This window comes from Carcharhinus amblyrhynchos, unplaced genomic scaffold, assembly GCF_965287045.1.
Source record: "Carcharhinus amblyrhynchos unplaced genomic scaffold, sCarAmb.v2.hapA scaffold_500, whole genome shotgun sequence".
Lineage (NCBI taxonomy): Eukaryota > Metazoa > Chordata > Chondrichthyes > Carcharhiniformes > Carcharhinidae > Carcharhinus > Carcharhinus amblyrhynchos.
In genome coordinates this window covers 93,844-115,089 of record NW_027650240.1, presented here as the reverse complement: position 1 = coordinate 115,089, position 21,246 = coordinate 93,844, and the positions used below count along the sequence as shown (strand labels likewise).

The window sequence follows — 21,246 nt, the reverse complement described above, 5'->3', positions numbered from 1 at the left end:
CACACCCCCATGTACACTCTCCCCTATCACTGACTCTCCCCCCATTCCCCCCTCCCACACCCCCATGTACACTCTCCCCTATCACTGACTCTCCCCCCCATTCCCCCTCCCACACCCCCATGTACACTCTCCCCTGTCACTGACTCTACCCCCCATTCCCCCTCCCACACTCCCATGTACACTCTCCCCTATCACTGACTCTCCCCCCCATTCCCCCTCCCACACCCCCATGTACACTCTCCCCTATCACTGACTCTCCCCCCATTCCCCCTCCCACACCCCCATGTACACTCTCCCCTATCACTGACTCTCCCCCCATTCCCCCTCCCACACCCCCATGTACACTCTCCCCTATCACTGACTCTCCCCCCATTCCCCATCCCACACCCCCATGTACACTCTCCCCTATCACTGACTCTCCCCCCATTCCCCCTCCCACACCCCCATGTACACTCTCCCCTATCACTGACTCTCCCCCCATTCCCCCCCTCCCACACCCCCATGTACACTCTCCCCTATCACTGACTCTCCCCCCCATTCCCCCTCCCACACCCCCATGTACACTCTCCCCTGTCACTGACTCTACCCCCCATTCCCCCTCCCACACTCCCATGTACACTCTCCCCTATCACTGACTCTCCCCCCCATTCCCCCTCCCACACCCCCATGTACACTCTCCCCTATCACTGACTCTACCCCCATTCCCCCCTCCCACACCCCCATGTACACTCTCCCCTATCACTGACTCTCCCCCCCATTCCCCCTCCCACACCCCCATGTACACTCTCCCCTATCACTGACTCTCCCCCCCATTCCCCCTCCCACACCCCCCTGTACACTCTCCCCTATCACTGACTCTCCCCCCCATTCCCCCTCCCACACCCCCCTGTACACTCTCCCCTATCACTGACTCTCCCCCCCATTCCCCCTCCCACACTCCCATGTACACTCTCCCCTATCACTGACTCTCCCCCCCATTCCCCCTCCCACACCCCCATGTACACTCTCCCCTATCACTGACTCTCCCCCCATTCCCCCTCCCACACCCCCATGTACACTCTCCCCTGTCACTGACTCTACCCCCCATTCCCCCTCCCACACTCCCATGTACACTCTCCCCTATCACTGACTCTACCCCCATTCCCCCCTCCCACACCCCCATGTACACTCTCCCCTATCACTGACTCTCCCCCCCATTCCCCCTCCCACACCCCCATGTACACTCTCCCCTATCACTGACTCTCCCCCCCATTCCCCCTCCCACACCCCCATGTACACTCTCCCCTATCACTGACTCTCCCCCCCATTCCCCCTCCCACACCCCCATGTACACTCTCCCCTATCACTGACTCTCCCCCCATTCCCCCTCCCACACCCCCATGTACACTCTCCCCTATCACTGACTCTACCCCCATTCCCCCTCCCACACCCCCATGTACACTCTCCCCTATCACTGACTCTCCCCCCCATTCCCCCTCCCACACCCCCATGTACACTCTCCCCTATCACTGACTCTCCCCCCCATTCCCCCTCCCACACCCCCATGTACACTCTCCCCTATCACTGACTCTCCCCCCATTCCCCCTCCCACACCCCCATGTACACTCTCCCCTATCACTGACTCTCCCCCCCATTCCCCCTCCCACACCCCCATGTACACTCTCCCCTATCACTGACTCTCCCCCCCATTCCCCCTCCCACACCCCCATGTACACTCTCCCCTATCACTGACTCTCCCCCCCATTCCCCCTCCCACACCCCCATGTACACTCTCCCCTATCACTGACTCTCCCCCCATTCCCCCTCCCACACCCCCATGTACACTCTCCCCTATCACTGACTCTCCCCCCATTCCCCCTCCCACACCCCCATGTACACTCTCCCCTATCACTGACTCTCCCCCCATTCCCCCTCTCACAATTCCATGTACTCTTGAGTGCATCAGTAAGTAGATGATGACTGACCATTAGACCATAAGACACAGGAGCAGAATGAGGCCACTCGGCTCATCGAGTCTGCTCTGCCATTCAACCATTGCTGATATTTTTCTCATCCCCATTCTCCTGTCTTTTCCCCATAACCCCTGATCCCCTTATTAATCTGGAACCTATCTGTCTCTGTCTTAAAGACTGGGCGATGATTGGGTGAGAATTTGGGGCGTGAGTGGGTGATGATCGTTTTATCTGGGTGATGATTGGATATTTCCTGAGCATTGTCCAATCACAGTGTCTCACAGTCAGAATGTGTTGAACCTTATTGCGAAGCTGAGTAGGATTTGGTGTCTGTAAAATTATTTAGAAATTGTAAAACAGTATGAGGTGAAAATGTTACGTATACCCTTTTGAAAAAGTTGTGGTTTTCCTATACTTAAAGTTTAAATAAAAACAGATGCATATGGAGTACACAGACTGAAACATTATGTCGCGAGGCCAGGCAGTAATATTGCCAGGACAACAGGTTACTTTTGAATTTTGTTCACTCAATTTAAACAAGGCACTTGAACAAAAGCAGCCTATTAGATTTAAATTTGACATTTTGGTAACCTGAGAACCAATCCTATTGTCGGGATTTTGGTATGTCATCAGGGGTATAAGGGACAGCTCTCAGCTTCAGAGAGACAGGTAGAAACTACCCCCATCAGAAACTGCCCCCACCAATAACTGCCCCCATCAGAAACTGCCCCCACCAGAAACTGCCCCCACCAGAAACTGCCCCCATCAGAAACTGCCCCCACCAGTAACTGCCCCCACCAGAAACTGCCCCCATCAGAAACTGACCCCACCAGTAACTGCCCCCACCAGTAACTGCCCCCATCAGAAACTGCCCCCACCAGTAACTGCCCCCATCAGAAACTGCCCCCATCAGTAACTGCCCCCACCAGAAACTGCCCCCCTCAGAAACTGCCCCCATCAGAAACTGCCCCCACCAAAACTGCCCCCACCAAAACTGCCCCCATCAGAAACTGCCCCCATCAGACACTGCCCCACCAGAAACTGCCCCCATCAGAAACTGCCCCCACCAAAACTGCCCCCATCAAAAACTGCCCCTACCAGAAACTGCCCCCATCAGTAACTGCCCCCACCAGAAACTGCCCCCCTCAGAAACTGCCCCCATCAGAAACTGCCCCCATCAGAAACTGCCCTCACCACAAACTGCTCCTGCCAGAAACTACCCCACCAGAAGCTGTCCCCGTCAGAAATTGTGTCCACCAGAGCTCATTGATGTCTGAAAAGAAAGCCTGATCTCAATCGTGAAGACAGCAATGAAGACAGAAGATTCTGGAAGATAAAAACCTGGTTGTATTTCGAGAGTGACTAAAACAATTCTATTCTTTTGTTAATGAGTGAGAATTGTGTTTATTTCAACAGCATTCTATTAGAATCATGTTTTATTGGTTTGTCAACAGTTGAGTTAACCTGTTCACTGTTAGTTAGAATTCATTAGTTACTTGTTGATTTTACAGAGAGAGTCTCGGGTAGTTATTTAACCATGAGAAGTTGGTGAAGTGCTGATCACACTACCTCTCACACACCTCTAGCCCCCTCTTTGATTAGTGGTCAGCTCTCAGGGAGGGGATTAACCTCACCTTTATAACAATCTGAGCTAAAGTCCGTGTACATTGGGCGACTCGATCTGACCGTTTCACTCCCCGTGTCCCTGGCAGTGGGGATCATTTCCCAATTCTGTTTTCCCTCCTGTGTCTGACTGCATCCTGCAGTGCACGCTGCTCTAACCACAGGATCTCTCCTCCGTTCCTCCCTTCGGTGTTTGAAGGAAATTTCTGCATGTTTTTCATCCTGATCTTTCACCCCCACCCCCTCCCCTCACTGCTGCCCATGGTATTAACGCTGGATGCTTCTGACATTGCTTTCCGCAGGATTTGACAGCAGTCTACCCTGTCGGGAGCTATGCAGTGTACCAATGTCACGCCGGTTACTTCATCTCTGGAGGTGATGGGACACTGAGATGTGGAGAGAATTTGCAATGGGAAAGCAGTAACCTGTACTGTCTGAGTGAGTGCTGAACTCCCTGTTTGAAGGTCTTCACTGGGGTGCTAGTATTGTGTGTAATGGTGCAGTGTGGATAGACAACAGGTTTGTGTTTTCTGGGAGGTTTTCCTGCGATTTGGAATGAAATGTCCTGAAACTGAGCTGGAGATAACAAATCCACTCACTGAGCTTTGACAGAGCCAGAGAGACTGGACATCTCCGATACAGCCAGCACTAGCTAGGGTTAGCACCCAAACACAAGCCCCATCCCCAACCCGAACCCTAACCCTAAACCTAACCCGAACTCTGAATCCAACCCCAACCCTAACCCAACATCCAACAATAACCCTAACCCTAACGCCAACCCTAACCCTACCTTAACATCCAACAATAACCCTAACCCAAACCCAAACCCTAACATCAATCCTAACCCTAAGCCCAACTTTAACCTTAAGCCAAACCCAATCACTAATCCCACCCCTAACCCTAACCCCAACCCAAATGCTAAAACGAACCCCCAACCCTAACCCTAACCCCAACCCTCAACTCTAACTCTGAACCCTAACCACTAAGCCTGACCCTAACACTGACCCTTAATCCATGTCCTCTCTCTGTCAGACCCCTTACCCCTTAACCCTAACCCCAAAGCTAACCTCTAACCCTAACCCTAATCCAGACCAGCGTCTCCTCACCCTAACCCCAACACCGAAACCTAACTCCTATCCCTACTTTTAACCCTAACCCTCATGCCTCTCCTCAGCCTAACCCCTAGCACTCACCCCCTCGCTAAATAAGATTCTGGTTTATCTGTGACCTAATGTACAAACCCACCCATATCCCATCATATCTCTGGTTATGGATATCTGTCAGTCTCAGATTTATCTTTAACACTGACCCTGATGCCCATTGCAGTTTGTGGAAGAGTTCAAACTTCCACTAGCCTTTTCTACGTTTCTTCACTTCACTGGGAAAAGTTTGGCTCTCATTTTTAGACGATTTTCCCCTAGTTCTATACTCCCACCAGCAGAGTAATTTCTCGACAACCAGCCTATCTGTTCCCTTTAATATCTTAATAACGTTGGTCAAGATTGCCCTGAAGCCCATACATTCCAAGGAGACGTGTGTAAGCTCTCCTTATCATTTCATCCTTGGAATCCAGGCTTCGCTCTGGTAAATTACACTAACGCCAAAATCAATAAATCTTTCCTACAGCGTGGGGCCCACAGCTGCCCCAGTCCCTCCAGCTGAGCTCTGGGTTGTTGGAACAAGTTGAAAGTTTTACACATCGCGTGGCCAAAGCTTGTGATGCCTGAATCACAAGAGCCAGGAGGAAAACAAGAGCTGAGGGCCAGCATGGGCAAGCATGAGGGGCCGAATGGTAAAGGGAAGAGGAGAATGGCTCTGTCAGAGAGCCAGCTCAGGTACAGTAGTTAGAGTAGCCAATTCCTGTGCAGGTAAACTCTGCACAATTCCAACCTTCTTCAGTCAGATTAAGTTAGGGAATGTTAGCGAGAATGGGACATTAAAAAAACAAAGGGTTTGGTTCAACATTATCTCCACGTCTTGTTACAGGGACGGTCTGTCCTCCTCCCCAGTTACAGAGAGATATTACTGTCAGCCCAGTGCAGCCCAGCTACCGAATCGGAGAGGTGGTCTCTCTGTCCTGCCCTCCAGGCAGCAGGTTGGAAGGTCATTCTGAGGTCACGTGTGGCTCCAGCCTGCAATGGTCTCAGGATCTGAACACCATCAGATGTAACACAGGTGAGTCCCCGATTCCTCACATCCTCTCCGTGCCGGAAACTCCCCCAGAGGTAGGTATTTGTAACCTGAAGGGGGCAATCGGACCTGTAACAAAAATATCTGAGAGAATTCTCTGGGGGATGAACAAAGAAGAACAAAGAATTCTTTGCTTGTTACTTGTTGAAGGGCAGGTGGAGCCAAAATCTGAGACTCCAGATGGAAAGGTTGTGTTGGGACAGATTAGGTTGACTTGGGTTGCATTGGGGTGTGTTGCACTGTGTTAGCGGGAGCTGGATTGTATTGGTTTGAGTTGGTTTGATTTCAGTTGTGTTGGATTTGGGTAGGATTCTGGTGAACTGGGTTAGATACTTTTGAGTTGATTTGATTTATTATTGTCACATGCATTAACATACAGTGAAAAGTATTGTTTCTTGCACACCATAGAGATAAAGCATACCATTCATAGAGAAGGAAAGGAGAGGGTGCAGAATATAGTGTTACAGTCATAGCTAGGGTGTAGAGAAAGATCAACTTAATGTGAGGTAGGTCCATTCAAAAGCCTGACAGCAGCAGGGAAGATGCTGTTCTTGAGTTGGTTAAATTGGATTGGGTTTAATTTGGTCAGTTGGATTGATTTGAGCTAGATTGATTTTGTTTGTTTGGATTGGATTGTATTGGACTGGTTTAGATTGGATTAGATTATGTTGAAAGGATGAAGCTGGCTGGTTCTGTTGCACTGGATTTTATTTGTTGGGTTGATTGGATTGGATTTATTTTATTCATTCATTCATGCGATGTGGGCAGTGCTGGCTAGGCCAACATTTATTGCCCATCCCTAATTGCCCCTTGAGAAGGTGATAGTGAGCTGCCTTCTTGAACTGCTGCAGCCCATGTAGTGTAGGTACACCCACCGTGCTGTTACCTGTAGATGTGGTATATCTGGACTTCCAGAAGGTATTTGATAAGGAGCCGCATAAAAGACTGATTCAGAAGGTGAGGTCGCAGGAGACTGGGGCTAGAATACTCAGTTGGATTGAGGATTGGCTGACTGATAGAAAGCAGAGGGTCAGGATAAATAGGTCCTCGTCTCGCTGGCGAAATGTAACCAGTGGAGTGCTGCAGGGGTCAGTCCTCAGACCTCAACCGTTTGTAATCTACATAAATGATCTGGAAGCAGAGACAGAGTGTAACATAGCAAAATTTGCAGATGTAACTAAAATAGGTGGGAAAGCAGCCAGTGAAGAGGATATGAAGATTTTACAGACATATAGACATAGGCTAGGAGAATTCCAAATTTGGCAGTTGGAGTTTAATGTGGATAAGTGTGAGGTTGTCTATTTTGGCTGAAAAGAATAGAAAGGCAAGTTATTACCTAAATAGAAAGCAGATTCAAAATGCGTCCGGGCAGAGGGATCTTGGTGTCTGTGTTCATGAATCGCAGAAAGTTGGTATGTGGGTGCAGCACATAATAAAAAAGGCAAATGGAATGTTGGCATTTATTGCAAAGGGACTGGAATATTAAATAGAGAAGTGTTGCAATTGTATAGGGTGTTGATGAGACCACAGCTGGGGTATTGTATCCAGTTTTGGTCTCCCTATCTGAGGCATTGGAGACAGTTCAGAGGAGGTTAAATTGGAACTGTAGAGATTGACAGCTGTTAAGAATTATACTTTATACATGTTTAAATATTTTAATTGGTAAAAGTTATAGAACATAGAACACTACAGCACAAACAGGCCCTTCGGCCCACAAGTTGCGCCGATCACATCTATACCTACCTATGCTAATTCTTTCTGTTATATTTTAACTGTCGTCAAATAATGTTTGTTTTAATAATAGCTCCCTAATAGGACAATCAGATTACACCTGGAGTGAAGCACTTTATACAACCCTGAAGCTAAAATCAAAAGTTGGGGTCTAGGCTAACTTTGTAATGTACCTTAAAGTTTCTGATCTGGTCCCTAACACTGGGTTAGATTGGTTCAGGTAGACACATAGATGCAGGAGTTGGCCACTCATCCCTTGAAGCCTGATCCACCATTCACTTTGACAATGGATGATCATCAAATTCAGTATCCTGATTGGCTAGGATGAGTTTGTATTGAGTGGACAGTTTGCATTGGGTTAGATTGTGTTGGGTTCAATCCAAACTGTTTGTTGCAGACCATTTGTTTTTCCGTTCCGTAACAAACATAGCAACATAAGAAATAGGAGCAGGAGTAGGCCATCTAGCCCTTCGATCCTGCCCCGCCATTCAATAAGATCATGGTTGATCTGAAGTGGATCAGTTCCACTTTCCCGCTTTCTCCCCATAACCCTTAATTCCCTTGTCTCAAAAACCTATCTACCTGTGACTTAAATATACTTAGCGAGGTAGCCTCCACCACTTCAATGGGCAGAGAATTCCAGAGATTCACCACCCTTTGAATGAAGAAGTTCCTCCTCAACTCCGATCTAAGCTGCCCCCCCCCCTTATCTTGAGGCTGTGCCCTCTAGTTCTGCTGTCCTTTCTGAGCGGGAAGAATCTCTCTACCTCTACCCTATCCATCCCTTTCATTGTTTTGTAATTCTCTATAAGATCCCCCCTCATCCTTCTAAACTCCAAACATAAATCATATTGTGTTGTGATCGCTGTCACTAAAATATTCCCCAATTGCCACCTTGTCCACCTGTCCGGATTCATTCCCCAGAATTAGATCCAGCACTGCACCGCCCCCTGCTGGGCCTTCTACATGTCAACATAAAATGTTCCCCTGAACACATTTCAAGAAACTCGACCCTTCCAAACCCTTAACACTGTGACTATCCCAATTAATGTTGGGCAAGTTACAATCCCTGAATCCTCTGTTATTTTTACACCTCTGTGAGCTGTCTATGTATCTGCTCCTCTATTTCCCGCTGACTCTTTGGGGTCTATATCACACTTGCGGTAATGTGTCTGCCCCTTGTCATTCCGATGTTCTACCCACAAAGCCTCGTTTGAAGACCATTCCAAGATATTGTCCCTCCTCACTCCAGTGCCTGACTCCTTAACTAATGTAGTGACACCTCCTCCTCTGTCCCGCCTGAAGATCCGATATCCTGGAATGTTGATTTACCAGCCCTGTTCTTCACCCAACCACGGGCGCGAGCCACCAAAGTCGGAACAAAGTGCCCAAGCCCATGGGAAAATCCGAGGGATTCCCATTGGTGTGACAGTGCCTGTCTTTCAGGTGGGTGGAAGTCACCCACCTGAAAGATGCAAATTAGACTCATAGAAACCCTACAGTGCAGAAAGAGGCCCTTTGGCCCATTGAGTCTGTACTGAACACAATCCCACCCAGGCCCTACCCCCATATCCCTACATATTATACCCACTAATCCCTCTAACCTACACATCCCTGGACACTAAGGGGCAATTTAGCATGGCCAATCAACCTAACCCACACATCTTTGGACTGTGGGAGGAAACCGGAGCACCCGGAGGAAACCCACACAGACATGAGGAGAATGTGCAAACTCCACACAGACAGTGACTCGAGCCAGGAATTGAACCCAGGACCCTGGAGCTGTGAAGTAACATTGCTAATCACTGTGCTACCGTGCCGCATCTCGGGGATTACACCAGCCACCCCACTGATCCCCATGTTCACGGATTGGTTTTCCCTCCCCCCAGAAAGGGAAATTGTGACCCACCCCCACCCCCCCAACTACTGCTGACCAGGGGAGCGTCAGCAACCCCTCGGCCAAGAGGGACATCCCGCTCCCTGTCCCCCCACCACTCAAATAATGGGTCAACCTGCCCCCTCCACTGCCGTATACCTCACAGGGCTCAGAATGACCTCAGACACCCCCCCTTACCCTCTCGGAAGCTCCCTCAGAACCTCCCCATCCCTCCGAACCCCTGCCTTCCAATTCCTCTTTTGTGTAAACGTGGTGATACAGTGCAGTCACGGAGTAACTTAGCAGAGGGATACGTTACTCTGGACAGTGGGTTTGATCTCTTCTGCTTTATTCCAGTTGCAGTAACGACAAGAGTACCTGAGACACTGCGATGTAATCCATGGGAGAAGGTTAAAAATGGAATCTGTGTCTGCAAAATGCCCTATGAATGCAGGTACAGTTTGATTTGATTTATTATTGTCTCTTGTATTCACATACAGTGAAAAATATTGTTTCTTGCGCGTTATACAGACAAAGCATACCGTTCATAGAGAAGGAAAGGAGAGAGTGCAGAATGTAGTGTTACAGTCATAGCGAGGGTGTAGAGAAAGATCAACTTAATGCGAGGTAGGTCCATTCAAAAGTCTGACAGCAGCAGGGAAGAAGCTGTTCTTGAGTCGTTTGGTACATGACCTCAGACTTTTGTATCTTTTCCCCCGACGGAAGAAGGTGGAAGTAGAATTGTGTGGGATCTTTGATTATACTGGCTGCTTTGCCGAGGCAGTGGGAAGTGTAGACAGAGTCAATGGATGGGAGGCTGGTTTGTGTGACAGATTGGGCTACATTCATGACCTTTTGTAGTTCCTTGTGGTTTTGGGCAGAGCAGGAGCCCATACCAAGCTGTGATACAACCAGAAAGAATGCTTTCTATGGGGCATCTGTAAAAGTTGGTGGGAGTCGTAGCTGACATGCCAAATTTCCTTAGTCTTCTGAGAAAGTAGAGGCGTTGGTGGGGCTTTCTTAACTACAGTGTCGGCATGGGGGGGACCAGGACAGGTTGTTGGTGATCTGGACACCCAAAAACTTGAAGCCCTTGAGTCTGCACTACAGTGTTAATAACACTCAAGTTAGACTGGTTTAGGTGTGAATTATATTGTAAATGGCAGAACCCTTAGGAACATTAATATACAGAGGGATCTGGGCGTGCAGGAACACAGTTCTCTAAAAGTAGCAATACAGGTGACTAAGGTAATTAAGAAGGCCTTCGGCGTGCTTGCCTTCATAAGAAAATAAGAACATAAGAAATAGGAGCAGGAGTAGGCCATCTAGCCCTTCGAGCCTGCCCCGCCATTCAATAAGATCATGGCTGATCTGTCGCTGCTCAGTTCCACTTTCCCGCTTTCTCCCCATAACCCTTAATTCCCCTGTCTATCAGAAACCTATCTACCCGTGACTTAAATATATTTAGCGAGGCAGCCTCCACCACTTCAACGGGCAGAGAATTCCAGAGATTCACCACCCTTTGAGTGAAGAAGTTCCTCCTCAACTCCGTTCTAAACTGCCCCCCCCCTCCCCACATCTTGAGGCTGTGCCCTCTAGTCCTGTTGTTCTTTCTGAGCGGGAAGAATCTCTCTACCTCTACCCTATCCATCCCCTTCATTATCTTATACATCTCTATAAGATCCCCCCTCATCCTTCTAAACTCCAACGAGTACAGACCCAGTCTATTCAGCCTCTCTTCATAGTCCAACCCCCTCATCTCCGGTATCAGCCTAGTGAACCTCCTCTGCACTCCCTCCAAGGCCAATATATCCTTGCGCAAGTGCGGCGCCCAAAACTGCACACAGTACTCCAGCTGCGGCCTCACCAGTGCCCTATACAGTTGCAGCAAGACCTCCCTACTTTTATATTCAATCCCCCTCGCTATGAAGGCCAGCATCCCATTCGCCTTCCTGACCACCTGCTGCACCTGCAAGCTGGGTTTTTGCGACTCATGCACAAGGACCCCCAGGTCCCTCTGCACCGTCGCCTGCTGCAGTTTTTCGCCCTTTAAATAGCAATTCATCAGCCAGGGCATTGAGTACAAGAGTTGGGAAATCATGTTGCAGCTTTATAAAACCTTGGTTAGGCCGCATTTGGAGTATTGCGTGCAGTTCAAGTCACCAGCATGAGATGGATGTTTTGGAGAGAGTGCAAAGAAGATTCACCAGAATGTTGCCTGGTCTCGAGGGTGTTGGCTATGAGGAGAGGTTGAATAAACTAGGATTGTTTTCACTGGAAAGATGGAGGCTGAGGGGAGACCTGATAGAGGACTACAAAATTATGAGAGGCAGAGACAGGGTGGATAGTCAGAGGTTTTTTCCAAGGGTGGAGTGTCAGTTACAAGGGCACAGGTTAAGGTGAGAGGAGGAAAGTTCAGGGGAGAATGTGCGGGGGATGTTTTTCACACAGAGAGTGATGGGAATGGGTACATTAGCAAATGGTTTAGGGGAGAATGTGATAAAAAACTGTCACCCAGAGGGCAGTGAGGGTCTGGAATGCGCTGCCTGGGAGGGTGGTGATGCCTCACATCCTTTAAAAAGTACCTGGATGAGCACTTGGCACGTCGTCACATTCAGGGCCATGGGCCGAGTGCTGGCAGGTGGGGTAAGGTGGGAGTTCAGGTATTTTAATGTGTTAGCACGGATTCAATGGACTGAAGGGCCTCTTCTGCACTGTATGATTCTATAAAACATTTAAGAGGCACCAGAGTGGGTACCTGAATGGGAAGGGAATACAGGGACATGGACCGAGTAAGGGCAGAAGGTTTTATTTCAGTTTAGTTAGGGCATCACGATCAGTACAGGGAGGGAGGGCCGAAGGGCCTGTTCCTGGATTGTACTTCTCTCTGTTATTAGACTCTGTGGGAAGTTTGAGGGGGAGAGACAGCTCATGGTATTTGAGGAGAGATCTTGCTCTCTCCCTTTCTCTCCTCTCTTTCTCTCTCCCTAGTTTTCTCCTGAAGTCCCCAAATTCTCTCTGCCCTCATTCTTTCCCTCGCTCTCTCTGTCTCCCCCCACCTTTCCCCCACACTCTGTCTCTCCCCCCCTTTCCCCCACACTCTGTCTCTCCCCCCCTGCCTCTTTCCCCCACACTCTGTTTCTCCCACCACCTTTCCCCCACACTCTGTCTCTCCCCCTCTGCTCCTGTTGTGTCCCTGATCTCCGTTTCCCCTGCCCCTGGTTCCCTGCCATTTTTATCGTGTGTTTGTATCCCGCCAGCTCCTCGTTGCCGGTTTGTGCGGTTAAGCAGTCGGGTCAAGTCTTTCCGCTGACGTTGTGCAAATTCCTGGCTCTGGAATGCCTTGGTCGACGTTTTGGAATGACATCGGAGAGTGACTGTCCATCCCCATCTCCAGCAGTGAGGGAGTGTGGTTCCTGTTCACCCTGGGAGCGATGTGATGGTAAGGATCATTCTTCCTTTATGAAAGATTCACATAAACTCTCTCTGGGCAGTTGCACTGTCATGATGTGGGTATGCCGGTGTTGGACTGGCGTAAACACAGTAAAAAGTCTGACAACACCAGGTTTTAGTCCAACCTATTTATTTGATAATATACTCACAAGCTTTCGGGGTTAGCCCCAAAAGCTTGTGAGTATATTATCAAATAAATAGGTTGGACTAAAACCTGGTGCTGTCAGACTTTTTACAGTTGCACTGTTCCAGGTTTTTGCAGACTGCGGCAGACTGGGTCAGAGTGTTCGAGGCTGATCCGGACACTCCAGACTGTTCCAAAGTGTTCTAGGCTCCATTAGGCTCGAACAATACTGAGATCAGTGCTGAGGGAGTGCCGCACTGTCAGAGGGTCAGTGCTGAGGGAGTGCCGCACTGTCAGAGGGTCAGTGCTGAGGGAGTGCCGCACTGTCAGAGGGTCAGTGCTGAGGGAGTGCCGCACTGTCAGAGGGTCAGTACTGAGGGAGTGCCGCACTGTCAGAGGGTCAGTGCTGAGGGAGTGCCGCACTGTCAGAGGGTCAGTACTGAGGGAGTGCCGCACTGTCAGAGGGTCAGTGCTGAGGGAGTGCCGCACTGTCAGAGGGTCAGTGCTGAGGGAGTGCCGCACTGTCAGAGGGTCAGTGCTGAGGGAGTGCCGCACTGTCAGAGGGTCAGTGCTGAGGGAGTGCCGCACTGTCAGAGGGTCAGTACTGAGGGAGTGCCGCACTGTCAGAGGGTCAGTACTGAGGGAGTGCCGCACTGTCAGAGGGTCAGTGCTGAGGGAGTGCCGCACTGTCAGAGGGTCAGTACTGAGGGAGTGCCGCACTGTCAGAGGGTGAGTGCTGAGGGAGTGCCGCACTGTCAGAGGGTCAGTGCTGAGGGAGTGCCGCATTGTCAGAGGGTTAGTGCTGAGGGAGTGCCGCACTGTCAGAGGGTCAGTACTGAGGGAGTGCCGCACTGTCAGAGGGTCAGTACTGAGGGAGTGCCGCACTGTCAGAGGGTCAGTGCTGAGGGAGTGCCGCACTGTCAGAGGGTCAGTGCTGAGGGAGTGCCGCACTGTCAGAGGGTCAGTACTGAGGGAGTGCCGCACTGTCAGAGGGTCAGTACTGAGGGAGTGCCGCACTGTCAGAGGGTCAGTGCTGAGGGAGTGCCGCACTGTCAGAGGGTCAGTACTGAGGGAGTGCCGCACTGTCAGAGGGTCAGTGCTGAGGGAGTGCCGCACTGTCAGAGGGTCAGTGCTGAGGGAGTGCCGCACTGTCAGAGGGTTAGTGCTGAGGGAGTGCCGCACTGTCAGAGGGTCAGTACTGAGGGAGTGCCGCACTGTCAGAGGGTCAGTACTGAGGGAGTGCCGCACTGTCAGAGGGTCACTGCTGAGGGAGTGCCGCACTGTCAGAGGGTCAGTGCTGAGGGAGTGCCGCACTGTCAGAGGGTCAGTGCTGAGGGAGTGCCGCACTGTCAGAGGGTCAGTACTGAGGGAGTGCCGCACTGTCAGAGGGTCAGTGCTGAGGGAGTGCCGCACTGTCAGAGGGTCAGTACTGAGGGAGTGCCGCACTGTCAGAGGGTCAGTGCTGAGGGAGTGCCGCACTGTCAGAGGGTCAGTGCTGAGGGAGTGCCGCACTGTCAGAGGGTCAGTACTGAGGGAGTGCCGCACTGTCAGAGGGTCAGTGCTGAGGGAGCGCCGCACTGTCAGAGGGTCAGTGCTGAGGGAGCGCCGCACTGTCAGAGGGTCAGTGCTGAGGGAGCGCCGCACTGTCTGAGGGTCAGTACTGAGGGAGCGCCGCACTGTCAGAGGGTCAGTGCTGAGGGAGTGCCGCACTGTCAGAGGGTCAGTGCTGAGGGAGTGCCGCACTGTCAGAGGGTCAGTGCTGAGGGAGTGCCGCACTGTCAGAGGGTCAGTGCTGAGGGAGTGCCGCACTGTCAGAGGGTCAGTACTGAGGGAGTGCCGCACTGTCAGAGGGTCAGTACTGAGGGAGTGCCGCACTGTCAGAGGGTCAGTGCTGAGGGAGTGCCGCACTGTCAGAGGGTCAGTACTGAGGGAGTGCCGCACTGTCAGAGGGTGAGTGCTGAGGGAGTGCCGCACTGTCAGAGGGTCAGTGCTGAGGGAGTGCCGCATTGTCAGAGGGTTAGTGCTGAGGGAGTGCCGCACTGTCAGAGGGTCAGTACTGAGGGAGTGCCGCACTGTCAGAGGGTCAGTACTGAGGGAGTGCCGCACTGTCAGAGGGTCAGTGCTGAGGGAGTGCCGCACTGTCAGAGGGTCAGTGCTGAGGGAGTGCCGCACTGTCAGAGGGTCAGTACTGAGGGAGTGCCGCACTGTCAGAGGGTCAGTACTGAGGGAGTGCCGCACTGTCAGAGGGTCAGTGCTGAGGGAGTGCCGCACTGTCAGAGGGTCAGTACTGAGGGAGTGCCGCACTGTCAGAGGGTCAGTGCTGAGGGAGTGCCGCACTGTCAGAGGGTCAGTGCTGAGGGAGTGCCGCACTGTCAGAGGGTTAGTGCTGAGGGAGTGCCGCACTGTCAGAGGGTCAGTACTGAGGGAGTGCCGCACTGTCAGAGGGTCAGTACTGAGGGAGTGCCGCACTGTCAGAGGGTCACTGCTGAGGGAGTGCCGCACTGTCAGAGGGTCAGTGCTGAGGGAGTGCCGCACTGTCAGAGGGTCAGTGCTGAGGGAGTGCCGCACTGTCAGAGGGTCAGTACTGAGGGAGTGCCGCACTGTCAGAGGGTCAGTGCTGAGGGAGTGCCGCACTGTCAGAGGGTCAGTGCTGAGGGAGTGCCGCACTGTCAGAGGGTCAGTGCTGAGGGAGTGCCGCACTGTCAGAGGGTCAGTGCTGAGGGAGTGCCGCACTGTCAGAGGGTCAGTACTGAGGGAGTGCCGCACTGTCAGAGGGTCAGTGCTGAGGGAGCGCCGCACTGTCAGAGGGTCAGTGCTGAGGGAGCGCCGCACTGTCAGAGGGTCAGTGCTGAGGGAGCGCCGCACTGTCTGATGGTCAGTACTGAGGGAGCGCCGCACTGTCAGAGGGTCAGTACTGAGGGAGCGCCGCACTGTCAGAGGGTCAGTACTGAGGGAGCGCCGCACTGTCAGAGGGTCAGTGCTGAGGGAGTGCCGCGCTGTCAGAGGGTCAGTGCTGAGGGAGCGCCGCACTGTCAGAGGGTCAGTGCTGAGGGAGCGCCGCACTGTCAGAGGGTCAGTGCTGAGGGAGCGCCGCACTGTCAGAGGGTCAGTACTGAGGGAGTGCTGCACTGTCAGAGGGTCAGTACTGAGGGAGCGCCGCACTGTCAGAGGGTCAGTACTGAGGGAGCGCTGCACTGTCAGAGGGTCAGTACTGAGGGAGCGCCGCACTGTCAGAGGGTCAGTACTGAGGGAGCGCCGCACTGTCAGAGGGTCAGTACTGAGGGAGTGCTGCACTGTCAGAGGGTCAGTACTGAGGGAGTGCCGCACTGTCAGAGGGTCAGTGCTGAGGGAGTGCCGCACTGTCAGAGGGTCAGTGCTGAGGGAGTGCCGCACTGTCAGAGGGTCAGTACTGAGGGAGTGCCGCACTGTCAGAGGGTCAGTGCTGAGGGAGTGCCGCACTGTCAGAGGGTCAGTACTGAGGGAGTGCCGCACTGTCAGAGGGTCAGTGCTGAGGGAGTGCCGCACTGTCAGAGGGTCAGTGCTGAGGGAGTGCCGCACTGTCAGAGGGTCAGTGCTGAGGGAGTGCCGCACTGTCAGAGGGTCAGTGCTGAGGGAGTGTAAAGATGTACAGTGGATGTGAAGGGTGCTATATAAATTCTTTCCACTGAGCAATAATGGGAAGTGGATTCTGTCTGAGTCGTAACCAGCTTGATTCTGGGGATGAAAAGGTTGACATATGAGGAGAGATTAAACAGTTTGAGTTTGTACTTGCTGGAGTTTAGAAGGATGAGAGGGATCTGATCGAGGAATATAAAATTTTAAAAGGGATTGATGAAGTAAATGTAGACAAATGTTTCCTCTTACAGGGCAACCTGGAACAAGAGGTCACAGGTATGGGTTGAGAGGCGGTAGATTTAAAACTGAGATGGGGAGGAACTATTTCTCACAGAGGGTGGGTGAATTTGTGGAACTCACTGCCCCATAGCACGGTAGAGTCTGAATCATTGAATGGTTTCAGGAGGGAGATGGATATATTTCTAATGAAAAAGGGAAAGAGGGATATTGGGAAGAGGTGGGAAGGTGGTTTCAGACCAGGGAGAGACCAGCCATGATCTGATTGAATGGTGAAGCAGGATCGATGGGCTGAACTTGCCGATTTCGGCTCCCAGTTCCGATGTCCCTCTGTGGAAAATCCCAGTGCCTCTGAGGCAGGACTTCACCCCGTCCATCTCAGAGCCTGACCCTTTCCTGTTCTGGAACCGTCTGCCGAGGGGGCTGCAGGCAGGGGAAACGCTCTGGATCTCTCGATTGGAGAGCAGAAGGGAAAAGGCAGCCTGGGTTCCCACTCGGATCCAGGAACAGGGAAAGATCCCCGGTGCAAGAGGGACTGACTGAGGGTGGGGGAGAGAGAGAGAGATGGGGAGGGAGGAAGAGGAGAAAGGGAGGGGATGGATCAGAGGGTATATGGGGGGACGGAGGGAGGGGAGGATGCGGGTGGGGAAGGGAGATAGGGAGGGAGAGGAGAGTGTGAGCGGGGGAGGGAGGGGAGGGTGTGAGTGGTGGGGAAGGGGGGTGGATGGCGGGGAGGGGAGTGGGGGGGGAGCAGTAACGCAGCGGAGGGAGAGGGTACCTGGCAGTAAGGAGAGGGGATAGAGAATGTGTGTGTGAGCCAAAGGGGAGGGAGACAAGAGATCCCAACAGGAAAAACAGTTTCTCCGGAATTCCTATTTCCCAGTTTTACTGTTTTCTGGGAATGTTGGGGGCGGTGTGGATTGGGGGTGGGGTGGGGGTCTGCCCACTGGGTTCCCGGCAAATAGTTATCCACTAAATTTGAATGAACATAAGAACATAAGAAATAGGAGCAGGGGTCGGCCATCTAGCCCTTCGAGCCTGCCCCGCCATTCAATAAGATCATGGCTGATCTGTCGTGGCTCAGTTCCACATTCCCGCTCTCTCCCCATAACCCTTAATTCCCTTATCTATCAGAAACCTATCTACCCGTGACTTAAATATATTGAGCGAGGCAGCCTCCACCACTTCAACGGGCAGAGAATTCCAGAGATTCACCACCCTTTGAGTGAAGAAGTTCCAGTGTTGTTATGGGATCTTGCTGTGTGTCTTTGGGCTCGGTGTTGGGGAGGGTGCTGCTCGTGTTGTGTTGGGGAGGGTGCTGACCTGTTTGCCATTCCTCTGCAGCTCAGCAAGGCCGGTGTGTGTGTAAGGTGTCGGAGGAGGAGTGCACCCACGGAGGGATCCAGTTCTGTGCGGTGGTGGAGGGGAGTGAGGTGGAGGAGACGGTGAGCGAGTGCCAAGCCGGGGTCTGGAGGTGTCAGGGCAAAGCTTACACCCTCCTGACCGCCCATCCCTGCCCCCACCAAACAACAGCCACCTCCTGATACGACATGGTGGGCTAAAGGTCAAGGGAGTCTCACCACAGCTGGAACCGCCCCCCCACCCGTAACACCCCCCCCCCTGCCATACACCCTCCCATACATCCCCCTGTAACACCCCCCACCCATACACCCTCCCGGGCACCCCCCTGTAACACCCCCCACCCATACACCCTCCCGTACACCCCCCTGTAACACCCCCCACCCATACACCCTCCCGTACACCCCCCTGTAACACCCCCCACCCATACACCCTCCCGTACACCCCCCTGTAACACCCCCCACCCATACACCCTCCCGTACATCCCGCTGTAACACCCCCCACCCATACACCCTCCCGTACATCCCCCTGTAACACCCCCCACCCATACACCCTCCCGTATGTCCCCCGAAACACACACCCCCCCCCCCCCCTGTACATCCACCCTGTGCACCCCCCACTTACACCCACCCTATACACTCCCCCATACATCCACCCCAGGTACACCCCCCCACCCCCCGAGCAACCCCTCCATGTACACCCCTCCCAAACACCCCCCTTACACCTGCCCGTGTACCACCCCCCCCCGTACACCCACCTCGTAACACCCCCTGTAACACTCCCCTGTACACACTCCCGTAACACCCCTCCCTACACCCCCCCCTACACCCATCCTGTAACATCCCCCCCTCCCGTACACTCCCCTGTAACACCCCCACCCATACACCCTCCCGTACACTCCCCTCACCCTGTACACCCCCCCCGTCCTCACCCTCACCCCCTGAATCACTCTGAAACATGTGAGTCCAGCTTGTCCCATTCCCTCGGTGACCATCCCCTGCCCCTCCCTCCCATCCCCACGGACCCTCCGCTGCCCCTCCCCTCAGCATTCTGCTCCAAACACTCCTCCCACACTATCCACCAACCCCAGACCCCCCCCCCCTGCCCACACCTCTGTCCACTCTCACCCCTCCCCACACTAACTGCCCGCTGTGTGGGTCAGAAACACATTCACTGCAACCCTGGAAACCTCAATAAACTCATTGCACTTACTGACTCAATTATTGTATGTCTGATCGACAGGGGCAGGGGCGGGGGGCTGGGGGGGAGGTGCGGGGGGCTGGGGGGGAGGTGCGGGGGGCTGGGGGGGAGGTGCGGGGGGCTGGGGGGAGGCGCGGGGGCTGGGGGGGAGGTGCGGGGGGAGGTGTGGGGGGAGGCGCGGGGGGCTGGGGGGGAGGCGGGGGGGCTGGGGGGGAGGTGCGGGGGGCTGGGGGGAAGCGCGGGGGCTGGGGGGGAGGTGCGGGGGGCTGGGGGGAGGTGCAGGGGGAGGTGTGGGGGGAGGCGCGGGGGGCTGGGGGGGAGGTGTGGGGGCTGGGGGGGAGGCGGGGGGCTGGGGGGGAGGTGCGGGGGCTGGGGGGGAGGTGCAGGGGGAGGTGTGGGGGGAGGTGCGGGGGCTGGGGGGGAGGTGCGGGGGGAGGTGTGGGGGGAGGCGCGGGGGGCTGGGGGGGAGGTGCGGGGGGAGGCGTGGGGGGCTGGGGGGAGGCGCGGGGGGGCTGGGGGGGGAGGTGCGGGGGGCTGGGGGGAGGTGCGGGGGCTGGGGGGAGGTGCGGGGCTGGGGGGGAGGTGCGGGGGGAGGTGTGGGGGGAGGCGCGGGGGCTGGGGGGGAGGCGGGGGGGCTGGGGGGGAGGTGCGGGGGCTGGGGAGGAGGTGCGGGGCTGGGGGGGAGGTGCGGGGGGAGGTGGTGGGGGGAGGCGCGGGGGGGCTGGGGGGGAGGTGCGGGGGGCTGGGGGGGAGGTGCAGGGGGAGGTGCGGGGGGAGGCGTGGGGGGCTGGGGGGGAGGTGCGGGGGCTGGGGGGAGGTGCGGGGGGCTGGGGGGGAGGTGCAGGGGGAGGTGTGGGGGGAGGCGCGGGGGGCTGGGGGGGAGGCGCGGGGGGGCTGGGGGGGAGGTGCGGGGGCTGGGGGGAGGTGCGGGGGGCTGGGGGGGAGGTGCAGGGGGAGGTGTGGGGGGAGGCGCGGGGGGCTGGGGGGGAGGTGCGGGGGCTGGGGGGGAGGTGCGGGGGGGCTGGGGGGGAGGTGCGGGGGGCTGGGGGGGAAGCGCGGGGGCTGGGGGGGAGGTGCGGGGGGCTGGGGGGGAGGTGCAGGGGGAGGTGTGGGGGGAGGCGCGGGGGGCTGGGGGGGAGGTGTGGGGGCTGGGGGGAGGCGGGGGGGCTGGGGGGGAGGTGCGGGGGCTGGGGGGGAGGTGCAGGGGGAGGTGTGGGGGGAGGCGCGGGGGGCTGGGGGGGAGGTGCGGGGGCTGGGGGGGAGGTGCGGGGGGGCTGGGGGGGAGGTGCGGGGGGCTGGGGGAGGTGCGGGGGCTGGGGGGGAGGTGCGGGGGGCTGGGGGGGAGGTGCGGGGGCTGGGGGGGAGGTGCGGGGGGGCTGGGGGGGAGGTGCGGGGGCTGGGGGGGAGGTGCGGGGGGGCTGGGGGGGAGGTGCGGGGGGCTGGGGGGGAGGTGCGGGGGCTGGGGGGGAGGTGCGGGGGGCTGGGGGGAGGTGCGGGGGCTGGGGGGGAGGTGCGGGGCTGGGGGGAGGTGCAGGGGGAGGTGTGGGGGGAGGTGCGGGGGGCTGGGGGGGAGGTGCGGGGGGCTGGGGGGGAGGTGCGGGGGCTGGGGGGGAGGTGCAGGGGGAGGTGTGGGGGCAGGCGCGGGGGGCTGGGGGGGAGGTGCGGGGGGCTGGGGGGGAGGTGCAGGGGGAGGTGTGGGGGGAGGCGCGGGGGGCTGGGGGGGAGGTGCGGGGGCTGGGGGGGAGGTGCGGGGGCTGGGGGGGAGGTGCGGGGGGCTGGGGGGGAGGTGCGGGGGGCTGGGCGGAGGTGCGGGGGGCTGGGGGGGAGGTGCGGGGGGCTGGGGGGGAGGTGCGGGGGGCTGGGGGGGAGGTGCAGGGGGAGGTGTG

General features: G+C 55.3%; 1 protein-coding gene across 1 annotated transcript in view; it reads left to right on the top strand.

Annotated features, from left to right (window-relative positions):
* LOC145339493 (complement component C7-like) overlaps positions 1 to 18,410 on the top strand; it is a 31,861-nt gene extending 13,451 nt beyond the window's left edge. The window contains 5 exon segments of the mRNA XM_080183966.1: positions 3,878 to 4,013; positions 5,562 to 5,750; positions 9,730 to 9,826; positions 12,633 to 12,814; positions 18,146 to 18,410. Of these exon segments, the coding sequence (XP_080040092.1) occupies positions 3,878 to 4,013; positions 5,562 to 5,750; positions 9,730 to 9,826; positions 12,633 to 12,814; positions 18,146 to 18,345 (804 nt within the window). The 3' untranslated portion in view covers positions 18,346 to 18,410.
* Positions 18,411 to 21,246: the final 2,836 nt, after the last annotated feature.